General features: G+C 41.6%; 2 protein-coding genes across 5 annotated transcripts in view; one reads left to right on the top strand and one right to left on the bottom strand.

Annotated features, from left to right (window-relative positions):
* Nucleotides 1–8,832, top strand: part of RB1 (RB transcriptional corepressor 1) — a 58,857-nt gene extending 50,025 nt beyond the window's left edge. For all 4 annotated transcript variants that reach the window (XM_053363553.1, XM_053363544.1, XM_053363562.1 and 1 more), the window contains 7 exons: nucleotides 1,020–1,124; nucleotides 1,571–1,684; nucleotides 2,137–2,303; nucleotides 3,781–3,811; nucleotides 5,372–5,511; nucleotides 6,138–6,187; nucleotides 8,227–8,832. In XM_053363553.1, the coding sequence (XP_053219528.1) occupies nucleotides 1,020–1,124; nucleotides 1,571–1,684; nucleotides 2,137–2,303; nucleotides 3,781–3,811; nucleotides 5,372–5,511; nucleotides 6,138–6,187; nucleotides 8,227–8,300 (681 nt within the window). In that variant the 3' untranslated portion in view covers nucleotides 8,301–8,832. The remainder of the gene's footprint in view (nucleotides 1–1,019; nucleotides 1,125–1,570; nucleotides 1,685–2,136; nucleotides 2,304–3,780; nucleotides 3,812–5,371; nucleotides 5,512–6,137; nucleotides 6,188–8,226) is intronic.
* Nucleotides 8,833–9,686: 854 nt separating this feature from the next.
* RCBTB2 (RCC1 and BTB domain containing protein 2) overlaps nucleotides 9,687–12,043 on the bottom strand; it is a 29,028-nt gene continuing 26,671 nt past the window's right edge. Inside the window, exon 13 of the mRNA XM_053363601.1 lies at nucleotides 9,687–11,328. The gene's annotated coding sequence lies outside the window, so the exon portion shown is untranslated. The remainder of the gene's footprint in view (nucleotides 11,329–12,043) is intronic.

The following is a 12,043-nucleotide window of genomic DNA, read 5'->3' as shown; positions in this document are numbered from 1 at the left end:
TCAGAACCCAGGGGGGTGGAGTCAGAGGGACTATAAAACCAGCTCTGGGAGGGGTGAAGAGGAGAGTTCCTTGGGAGGTTGGTTGGAGTGGGAGTGAATTGGGATAGAGTCTGGGGGTAGGTGGAGTTAGTGTAGCGAAATAAGCTGAGTCAGGAGCAGTTAGGAGCTAGGAAGACAAGTAAATATTTGAGAGATGGTTTAGTGAGTGAGAGCAGGTAGCGGAAGTTATAGGTCTGGATAGGCACCCCATGATTGTAATTGACCGATACCGTTTATGAAACCACACGCTTGTTAAACTGCAAGAAATAAACAGAAGTTTATGTTCCAATTTAACGCTGACTGGACTCAGTATTGTACCAGGTAGGGCCTGGGTGGTGGCAGCGAGAAATCAAGTGGTGGCACAGGGATCAATAGACGGTGAAACGTCCGGGGACCCCGTGTGATCGCCACATCTTGTCCCACATGAATGTGTCTGAAATATAAGGTCAACATCAGAGGCATTCCTTCAGATGTTTGCACTAGTGAAGTGCACATTAGGTGGGTGGAGACCAGATAGAAGACACTGTCAGTGATGGCCCCAGGCTTTATGAAACGTCTTTCCCAGACACGTGCGGGAGGTACCAATACTGTTGTTGTTTCCGTGACAAGTTAAGAACTTTTTATTCTCCTAAACATTTATTGGTTGATTTGGTGCAGTTTTTCCAAAATTTTGTTGCATGTTAAAATTGATATCTCCCCCCCTTTTTTTACAAGTGGAGTATTCAAGTGCTTGCTGGATTTTGTGTTATAATTTTGTTTGTGTATTTTTTATTATTTATACAGCTGCTTTAAATAGAAAAGCAACATAGGAATCTTAAATAAAATCAATTAAACTTTTAGGTAATTCCAAATAGTGTGTAGTTCCATTTGTTGAGTAGTTGCTTAGAGTTCATCTTTTATAACTTCTGTGAGGGAGCACAATGGAAGTGAGGGGCTTCATTGATGTCCAGTTCTGACAGACACTCTCTGTTTTTCCATAGATAATGATGTGCTCCATGTATGGCATCTGCAAGGTGAAGAACATTGATCTCAGGTTTAAAACTATTGTGACAGCATATAAGGAACTCACTAATGCAAATCAAGAGGTATGGGGAATCTGTCAGCATCAGTTTTATATAGCTATTTTAATTATGGCTGCTAGTTGGGTTTAACATTTCTTTGAAACATGGCATTGTGGAAATATGTTGCCATCCCATTTTCCTTTTCCTTTTGTCTCCTTTCCATTTTTTATTTAGATTAGTTTGTTTTTTATTGTAGTGTATGTTGGGAAAGTATCAATAAAAAAGGGGGGGGGAATGATAGCAGACGCTGAACAGTGTGGATGCATTAGTTCCTTAAAGGACGTCTTGAACTTTTGCAGTTCCTGAGTTAGATCCAGGAATGCCCTATCTAAAGGCAATTTTAAACCAATCCAATCTCAGGGTGGGCACCATAGAGGGACACCCTTCTCTTAGGACTGTGCTATGTAGAAGAATAGAAGAAAATGCAAATACTAAAGAGAGCTTATATTTAACTTTCTAATCCTGTCCAGACTTTCAAGTGTGTTTTGATTGGGGAAGGAAGATATGATTCCATTATAGTCTTCTACAACTCAATATTCATGCAGAAGCTGAAAACTAACATTTTACAATATGCTTCCAATAAGGTAAGTAGTTGTGCTCCTGTCCTGAGTCTAGTGTAAATTAAAAGAAATGAGCAAAAATTAATTGGATTACAGGATGCCTATCCTGATATGAAACTACATTAGCTCTGTGATGTTTCACTACTTTTGATGGACTGTGATGTTTCACTACTGATGCTCTGTCAAAGCTTTCTGCTGCTGTTAGGTAGATTATTTTGTGCATTTTAAAACCAACAACTTGAGTTTTCATGTGAATGTATCTATATTATAAACTGGCACACTGTTAAGACAATATTCATGGAAGACAATCTTACTCGGCTACGAGTGATCACCAAAGAATAAAGTTATAATCTAGTCTCACTTTACCCTTATGTTTTTAAATATGCTGCAAGTAGATTGCAGGCCTTTTTTGTGTAACAAGGAACTAGCCTGATTATGATGATGTTGTTAATAATCATATGTTTTCATGTTAACAGCCTCCAACATTATCATCTCTGCCACACCTTCCTCACAGCCCTTACAAGTTTTCTCCTTCCCCTTTGCGTGTCCCTGCCGGAAACAACATTTATATCTCACCTTTGAAGAGTCCCTACAAATTCTCTGAGGGGCTGTTGTCACCCACTAAAATGACACCCAGGTCAAAGTAGGTAACCTGTTTCTTTAAGCAAATAACTGAATCAAACACAAAAACAAGCTAGACAGAATGTTTCTGGGCTGAAAAGATCAGACTCTTGCTATCCCTTCGTTATGTGAATGTTTAGGGGGCTCTGTCATCTCGTCCCCCTTCCCCATATCTGCTACAGGAGATAGGGGGATTATATTTATTTATATATTATTATATTATATTATATTATATTATATTATATTATATTATATTATATTATATTATATTATTCGGTGCTACTAGTAACTAGTAAACTAACTACAAGAATACTTGCTTTTGCTGTGTCAGATTCCTTACTGATTTATATGAAAACTTTTCCAAGATAATGTGGAAGTATTATTGATAACCTTAAAAAGTATTAAGGATTAAAAGTCTGATGTTTTTAACCTGGATTTTCAATTTCTACTTTAGCTATGCCATGACTATCTCATCTAAAACTTGTTTAGCCAAATGAAGCCCTTGACTTGGGCTCTTGACACAGAAACTTCAGCGATCTGAAGAAAAGCAGCTGGGGGAGAGGGCAGGGGAAGCAAGAAAATTAGTTTAGTTGGGTCAGAAAAATGAACCACCTCCAAGCAGCCCAGACTAGGAACTTCACTCTGACTGGTTGAACATATGGATATCATTGGTTATCAGTCCTTGTCTGTAGCATTCTCTCGCCTCCCCCTCAGGAGTAGTTTGTGTTGTAGTTTAGGGAGTTAAGAAAATGGCTTTTGATTTCTTTCCTTTGAACAGGATATGTCTAGCTGATAAGACTTGGCACTTCCTAAATCTGGGTGAAAAGGAGCAGATTGAGCATTATGGGGAGTATTGTGCAACTTCCTCTTGCAAACGTGACAGTTTTCACATGCCATGCCTTGTATATGAGGTAACTCTCATCTTATGCGAGAGTTTGGTTAAACATGTGAAGCCAGGAGCCTCCGTAACTGCTCCCCCCCGCAAGGATCCCAGAGCCCTGCTGATGCCTTCTCAAAGCCCAAGTCTGGCTTCAGGAGAGAGGCGTAAAAGCTCAGGCAGGGTCCTACAACAGTCCTTGTGCCTCCCAAACTGCATTTTCTGAGTATACTGTAATGTTTCACTGTTGCTATGGCCATTGGCTAATGTGAATAAAGTTCTATCCATCTATCCACGTGCCTCCTTCCCAAAAGCGGGCAAGTGCTTGCCCAGTTTTAGGGAGGAAGTGGGAGGGCTCTAGGACCCTGCCACAGCCCTTGTGCCTCCTTCCCAAAGCTGGGCAAACCCGCGATCATAGCTTTAGGCAGGTGGGGAAGATGAAAATAAATAAATGGAAAGTGGGTTTCCTTCAGTTTCCATTTATTCATTTATTTCCCACCCATCCACGCCAAGCTGCCATCGCAGAAGTAAAATAAGCAGAAGATGCAAGTTACCTGTAATTTTTTGGCATCAGTTTAATAGAAAAATGAGTTATGTTTTTATCCCATTCTTGTTTTTGCAGAATATTGGTCTCAATAGGAGAATCGTTTGGGGTGAGTTTTGTGTTTGAAATGATAATTGCTTTAAAATGGTTTTAGAGTATTATGGTCAAGATGCACATTACAGAGCTACAACATGTCCCTTACATCTTTTTAAATAAAGAACATCTGCTGGCCACACTGGAAGGAATGTGTGACGCAGTTTTGTGGTTGGCTCTTTCCCCTCACAATTTGCACCCCTCAAGCTACATGTCTTCCTTCAGGCGAAAAGATACAAGAATTTGTTTTTCTTCCCCTATACTGAGGTGAGACAGGAGCAGCCTGAGGGGGGCAATTTTGAGAGGAAATTTACCAACAAGGCAAGGGCTGAACACTCTCCCCATCTCCTGTCATCTTCCTGCCCTTCTGATTTCAGCTCCATCATTAATAGTGAACTAAAGTGGTTTAATTCCAGTTAGTTTGGAAGTGAGCAGAGCCACACAAAAATGAGATACAGTTATACCTTGGTTTTCAAACAGAATGCGTTCCAAAAGTCCATTCGACTTCCGAAACGTTCGAAAACCAAGGCTCGGCTTCTGATTGGCTCCTGATTGCGCAGGCGCACTGGAAACAATAGCGGAAGCCATATTGGATGTTTAGCTTCCAAAATAACATTCGAAAATCGGAAAACTCACTTCTGGGTTTTGATCGTTTGGGAGCCGAAATGTACAAGTACCAAAGCGTTTGACTGTAGTGGTTTCTACATACTGAGTGGACCATCTGGGTTGCAACCCTCTTTCATCCTGAGGTCTGGACTCCCTCATGTGCAGCCTTCCAAGGGCCACACGCCAGGGGTGAGTGGGGCTTGAAGCAAATGGACAGGGCTGCATTCCAACCATGCAAAGGTGAGATGACAGGAATCTACCTTCCAGCCAGTCAGACTACTGGCCCCTCTATCCCAGTGAGCGGTTGCAGGTTTGCAGGGTCTCCTCCAGGGATCTGCCACCTCACTTCCTACCTGAACCTTTTAGCATAGTGAAGGGTGGCAAGGAAGAGTGGCCTCCCTGCCCCCTGGGCTAAGCTTGAATAAGGACTGCAGTGCTCCTGCTCCATGCTGGTTGGGACCTTGAACAAGTTCACAGTAAGCAAACTTCCATTCTCTCCTTGGGCTCAGGTTTTTTGTGTGTTTCCTCCCTCCATTAACACTCAGCAGCTTATAGTACAGTATCGCAGAAGGAGTGATGGTTAGAGTTTGGAGAGTAAGTGCTATGATATTAAAAAATAAAAACAAATAAACACCAGCTCCCTATCCTAATCTATGTGAGGCTGTTTCGGGAATAAGGAAAGGAAAAAAAGATGTATTTTTCCTGCTGAGACTTTGATGAGTTAATCCAGTCTTGTGCTTGGTAGAGGTCTATTCCTGTGATATTCGACTGGAGGAAGGGAAGGGGAAGCGATCTACCCGTTTCTCCTTTGCCCTCTGAAGGGTGGAAAGACCTCTGGAGCACCATGGGAGGTTGTGATGGATCTGTTCCCTCCACAAACAGAAGGGCAACTCTGGATCAAACTCATAGTACTGTATTTCTAAGATAAAATGATGGATTTCAACTTTTGTGTGGTTCTCTGGCATTCTAGACTTCTGAAAAGTTTCAGAAGATAAACCAGATGGTGTGCAACAGAGATCATAATCTAAAACGCCATGCTGAAGTGAGCACAGCGCCCAAAACTCTGAAGAGGCTGCACTTTGATATTGGACAAGATGAAGCAGATGGAAGGTGAGCTTGTTTTTAAAGTTGTTGAATTCAGTTGTCTTCATTGATATAAAATACTTTCTAAAAGGAGAATGGAATGTTTGATTAAGTGCATGTATGTATAATTATGGCAATTAACATGTTTCTTTTGTATACAAAGTGATAAGGCAGTTTCTGAATTTTCCAAAGCAGCTCTTAAGTCTTGCTGTATTTTATATTGAAATGTGGCTTGTTTCTTCTACAGTACAAATGATGACACTGGAAATTTTGGTGACGCCTGTGTTTCTATGGTTATATAACTGGTTTCATACAGTAAATGAAATTATGCAAATGCCTAAAGTGCAGTGTAGACTGTGTATTTCTCTCTGTGTGTACACACACACACATTAAGCTTGAATGAGAAACTCCGGTTTAAATGATTAAATTATGTTCTGATCTGCCGAAGGAGATTCCTTCACTCCCTGGGAAATTCCACACAGAGATGAGGTGCAATGTACACTGAAAGTCATTTGGTGCCATTTGCCAAACATGTATCCATGTTCTCATCTGGTTTGCAGTGGAAATACACATTTGCTGCCTTGGGGCACTAGCCAGCCAACTATGCTTTCTGGATCAGAGTATTGTGTAACTGGGTTTTTCTCTCTCTACAGGGAACACCTCTCTGGAGATTCCAAGTTCCAACAAAAGCTTGCAGAAATGAGTAAGTTCTTGTCCCCAGGGAAAGATAGTTCTCAATATAATGGAGAGTGACATTCTCAGGAAAGGAGGAAGAGGGGAAGAATCCCTTAGAAGGACCCTTTCCCTGAGGCATGAGCAATTGTCCTCTCAGGCCAAAGCTACTCCTCTGGGGGAGTGGAGGGATCTTGGTTGTGGGTCAGTCAGTCATCAGGAACAAGAAAGCCGCGTGTGATGGGGATACAAGACTGATGCAAAGGTTGTGGATGCTGCCTGTTGTCTACGTAACCTTGTAGATTTCTGGAGAGGAGTCAGTGGTCATGGTGCACATTGGCACCAATGGCAAAGGGAAATATAGCTGTGAGGTCCTAGAAGTGAACTTTAGCTCGGTAGGATGTTGAGTCAGGACTCTCAAGGTAACTGCCTCTGAGGTGCCACCAGTTCCAAGCCCAGGGACAGCTTGACATCAGGTTGGCCTCTGAGGTGCCACCAGTTCCAAGCCCAGGGACAGCTTGACATCAGGTTGGTCTCCGTGTGTGGATGAGATTGCATTACGAGGAGGAGGTTTGGACTTATTTGGCACTGGGGAATATTTTGGGACAAGCCAAGCCTGTACAAGAGAGGCAAGCTGCCCTTGAACCAGCATGGAACCAGACTATTGGCACTTAAAATATAAAGGTGGCAAAGCAGCTTTAAAACAGACTGTAGGGGGGGAAGTTGATAGGAACCGAGGAGGGTCCAGTTCAGAATAAATCTTTCCCCCGAAATGAAGGTGAAATTTTGTTCAAATGTCTTTGGCACTTGGTTTTAGTCTGTGGTGCTTTGACTTCTTTGAACTGCTGTCATGCACCACTGCACTTTCAATGCCTAGATTCTGTCTCTCCTTTATATGGAGAGCTGTGTATAAATTTACATGCCAATGCTAGACGCTTCTGAGTCCGTAAGTGTGAGCTTTCGTGCTTGGTCTTAAGAGGAGAGCATTGATATAAGGGGCATATGGAGAACATGGTAGAGTGGAGAAAACCAGTGGGATGCAGTTAGCTCTGAATACCAAATCCATAGTAAAGGCAGGGAAGGAAGCACTGGAGGGGGCATCATTCTGTATGTCAAATAGGGCACAGAGTCTAGCAAGCTGGAAATCCCCAAAGGGCAAGATTTCTCCATAGGAATGCTGCACATGGTGATACTGCGTCCCAAAGCTAATTTAGTGCTTGGGGTGGGGGTGTGCCATCAGCCCCCTGACCAAATTGCTCAGGGCGATACTGAGAAAGGCTGTCGTAATAGCTGATTTCATGTAGACAGGGTATATGTGTGCTCCGGTCAAGACGAAGAGGTAGAATTTTTGATGCACTGAATGACTTTGCCTTAGTTGTTCATGGAACTGACCAGAGGACTTAATCTTAAGTGGCACCCAGGATGCCTTTTCCCCTGAAAGGGAATCAAGGCAGCTTACAGATAAAATAGAAATAGCTTAAAACACTTGGGGGGGTGTCATTAAAAACAGTTAAACATTAATAGAATTAAAAGGTGTGCATGTATATAAGATGTATTAAAACACAGAGATCATTACAATAAAAGCAGCATAGCGCCAGCCTTTTCCTTAAAAACGGTCAGTTCCCAAAAGCCTGTTGGAATTCACCTGCTGGCAGAAGGAAGGCAGTTTAGCCTGTATAGGGAGGGAGATCCAAAGTCTGTGAGTAGTTTATAGCAAAACATTCACACCAATGGGGTGTTGGCCATGCACAAACAGCTGTGCAGTTTTCTAAGTCTGGGTTTCTTGATTTCGACTGTGATAGTCTCCGGTGCTGGTGTTCTTGGACTCAGTTGGGTTTCGTGCCCCCTTGTGCTCTTAAGTCAGGTCCTTTTAATAACTGATGCAGTCCCAGGTTTTTCTGTGCCAACTTTTCGTTATTCCTCTTGATACTGTTTTTATTCATTCTCTTCACATGTCCATTGTAATGAGCACCACATTTGTAGAACAAAGGCCAGATTAGCTGCTTATTTGCCTTCTGCCTATTTTTCCTATTTAATGCCCAAAGTAAAACTGTTGTGCTTGTTTTTTAGCATCTACTCGAACCAGAATACAAAACCAGAAACTGAATGATGGAGCTGATAATTCAACTACTGATCAAAAGTGAACTTCCACATTATGTGAATTGTATGTTTTGTTGTATCTTTATTGTCTGCATTATCTTGTCATTTGCTAATTTGAAATAGTTGGGCTTTATAGCCAATGTTTTATAGCAGTATGCAATATTAGCTACTTAATTGCCACATATATGGGTTTTTTAAGTAAAAATTTCTTTGCTTCCAAATGCAGCATTGGTGGTTTAATACTCTTTCGTTTTATTTATACAAATTCCTTAGAGCAAAGGCACCTGAGATTTAAGTAGACAGTCAAAATGCACTTGTGTTTTAAGAAATGTCATTTCAGTTTTAGACTTGCATGCACTATTTACCTATTTTATGCATTAGAAACAAACAAGCAAACAAAAAAGCAGTTCATACATAATTTAATTACACCTGCAAGGACTAAGGTCTACAATGATGTGTATAACTTGAACATGAGGTGTAAAAGCTGATTGTACTTGAGTAGGACTGGATCCAGCTCACTGTGTAGCCATACTACTGAGACAAAGATGCTGTACCTCATTAGTATTTCCACCTTCATTCCTTTTGTTTTCAAGCACTTATTTGCTTTTTGTAATCTGGTGGGCTTCTTGAATTTTACTGAAATGTACTGATAGGCATATTCACCATTTTCTTTTCTGCAGTACAAAATACTAAATGTGCTCTTTTCCATCCATATCTTGAATAAAAAAAGATGTTAAAAGCTTTCGTGCAAATAGATGGTTGAATTTTAAAGCTTAACTAGGCTATGAAAATGAAACCCTGGGGTTTTACTAGCAATAAGTTTAAGATTTTGGCTACTAAAGTTTAACTATCCTATTATAATTATGTATTGAAGCAAAGGTAACTACTGTCCATTGGAAGTATTATTCTTTATACAGATAAATATTACTGCTTCAAGGATTAATTTCACTTTTTCATGTAAGCAGCAATATATAGTTTTCCTTGTAGTTATGACCTTGAATTCTCATAACCCTGTGCATTTGATTTTGGTCCTAGGATGGCTTAGAGGTGAACTATAAAAATGGATTTTTTTCTCACCTTTGTCTCCAAGTATGGATTATTTTCATGCTGCATGATTTATGGTTTAGAGGAAAAAAACTACATTCTTGAAATGTTTATTTCAGTACAATACACATTTACAAACATTGGTAGTATAACGTTAATAGTGAGTTCAATGCAGTCAGATTGCTAGCAAAATACTAGTGTGTAACTATTTTTAGGGCTTTTTCACCTTTAGTTTATTTGGGTATTTGTATTACTACAATACAGTTTCATATTCGCCTGCCATCCCTCCCTCTGCCCTCATGCCCTTTTGATGTTGCTGTTACATTTTCTCTTCAGGTGTTCAGGTTCACATGCTCAGATAAGGGTTAGGGCTAAAGAGTGTTCCAGATACAAATAGGCTGGAGAGGTTTGCAGCCCTCTCTTCTGCCTCCTCCTAGCTGTGGCTTTTGGGTTACTATGCAAGAGAGCAGTGTCTTCCTCCTTTTCTCATGCTCTGCCAAGCTCTCGCCAGCGCCGGAAAGGAGGGTGTAGGAGCACTCAGCTGGTGGACACGGGCAGGGACAGCAAATGCACTAGCTCCTTTGGGTCACTTTCCCATGGTTGCTGGCCAGCCAGCAGGTCCCTTTTTGGCCCTAGAGACACTGCATCTCCAAGGTTGGTCTGGTCAGGGCAGTTGTTGCAGAAGCAGGGCCAAGGATCTCTTCATCCTCGGAAAGGGAGAGCTGATGGGAGAGCTGTGGCCACGGGATGTCTTTCCAAGGATCACAGAAGTACAGCCACAGTATCATGCAAAAACTCCTTAATTTGGTTTGAATGGCCCACAAGGATGCTGATTTTCAGCAATGAGGATTAAATAAGCAACTTTTATAGCTTTATCTTACACAAGGTTTACTTGGCAGTAACACTTGTGTCATGCTGTCACTGGGTTGGGGGGAGTTTTCCTGGTGAGGAAGGCAGGAGCAGTAAGCTCTTCAAGAAGTGGTTGCTCCCCCGTTTCCTGCTCTTGCCTGCGCTTTGCTCCCCTTTTGCTCCTTCTATGGTCAGCAGTACTTTCTACAGCAGAACTTGAGCTTGGTGCGTCTGGGGGGACACCCACTGTGGGAAGAGCTTATCGCCCCTGCCTTCCTCACCACGACAACTCCCCCCAACCCAGTGACAGCATGACACCCTTACAAATCTACTTTTCAGGTAAATACCAGTCGTACTTTTTACCAATGGGAAGTTTAAAAGCTCTTATAATTTACCTTATAGACTAGAAACACCAATTTTCTTCCCCATTTTTCTTTGCACCCCATTTCACTTTGGTGACAAAGACAAAACAGTACTGTGGCCTTTCTCTGACCTAACATATGCACAGATATGTATCAGAATTTGAAGCAGTTTTCAAGTTCCCACATACATGGAAGAGCTTTAGAAGACTAGTTCTAAAAATACACCTTAGTCAAACACACTTGAGTATTTTCTACCAGTTTTAACAGTGAAGGAACTAGCTCCTGTTGAGATTTCCCTGTAAGAGTGTGTGACTAGAGAAGGTTAAATTTAGATATCTGAAGCCGTAGAAGTGGGAGTGGAGGAAGAAGAGTTAAGCAAAGTTTAGTAGTTAAGGGGAACAGCTCAGTGCCCCCCAAGATCTGCAGAATAAATTATACATAATTTATACAGGTTGACAGAATTTAAAACCAGAGTTAAAAAAGGTAAGTGAACACAATCTCTTCAAAAATCCACTTCTTTTCTCCCCCAGCCAACCTCTTTTCCATAGAGCAGCTCCACTGCCCCTCCTCCTTTTATTAATGTTCTGACATATTAATGTAAACTATTTATCTGTCCTCCATCACCCACCCTTGGGTAGATTGAAGTAGAGAAGTAATTTCTGCTGCAAAAGGCACTCACTGAAAGATGACTTTGTAGCTTGGAGTACAAAAGAGGTTTACGATGTTGCTACCTGCTCCTCTTGCCTCTGAGGATTATAGTGTGTGACAGCCTAGAAATGACAACCACAGCAGAGGCTGGTATAATAACCAAATTTACCTGCAAATGAAGAAAACACCAGTTGCTGCTTGTTTGTTTTTTTAAAAAAAGGAAAGCAACCTGCAGAAAAAATACTGTGGGTTCCGGTTGCTGAGCGCGTCTCAATCCCGGTCATGAGGTTCTGTGCCACTGCAGTCTCTTTTGTAGACGGCTGATAACGCTGCAGCTTTTATGAGACTTGCTTTTAAGTGGGTTTAGATTTCTGAAAACTAGCCTAGACTTAAACCAGGGAGTAATTTATTTCCTTGTCAAAAGCCCACAAAAGCTTGCACTATTGTTGCAGCAGAGAGACTGATAGAGTGACACCATTTGAATTTCACTTAGGATAATATGTTGCTCTGAAGGGTTCAGCAAACAGTACAGATACAATTTTAGAGAAGTCCGCTGAATTCTACAATACATGTTTGGAACACAAGCATAGGTTACTTAGTCCCTCAAACTGAAGACGACATGAATTCTGTCCATGCCCAAGCTAAAGCCTCTGCAAACAGAGTAGAACATGAAGTGAATAGACGAAGTGAAGTGTCCTTTCCTAGGTTTTCACCCACCAGGAGTACTAAGAGGGGGAGTTTTCCCTTACTAGGGCAGCACACTGATTCCTGAATGCTGCCAGTGCAAACTGCCAAACAGCATTTCTGCAAGGTTTTTCAAAGCTGAACAAGTGACATAAAGGAAGACGCAACAATATCCTGGAGGCGGGGCAGTGGCTATGAGA

The sequence above is a fragment of the Podarcis raffonei genome, chromosome 1 (assembly GCF_027172205.1).
Source record: "Podarcis raffonei isolate rPodRaf1 chromosome 1, rPodRaf1.pri, whole genome shotgun sequence".
Classification (NCBI taxonomy): domain Eukaryota; kingdom Metazoa; phylum Chordata; class Lepidosauria; order Squamata; family Lacertidae; genus Podarcis; species Podarcis raffonei.
Note: the sequence above shows the minus strand (reverse complement) of the source record. Positions and strands in the feature narration are given on the sequence as shown.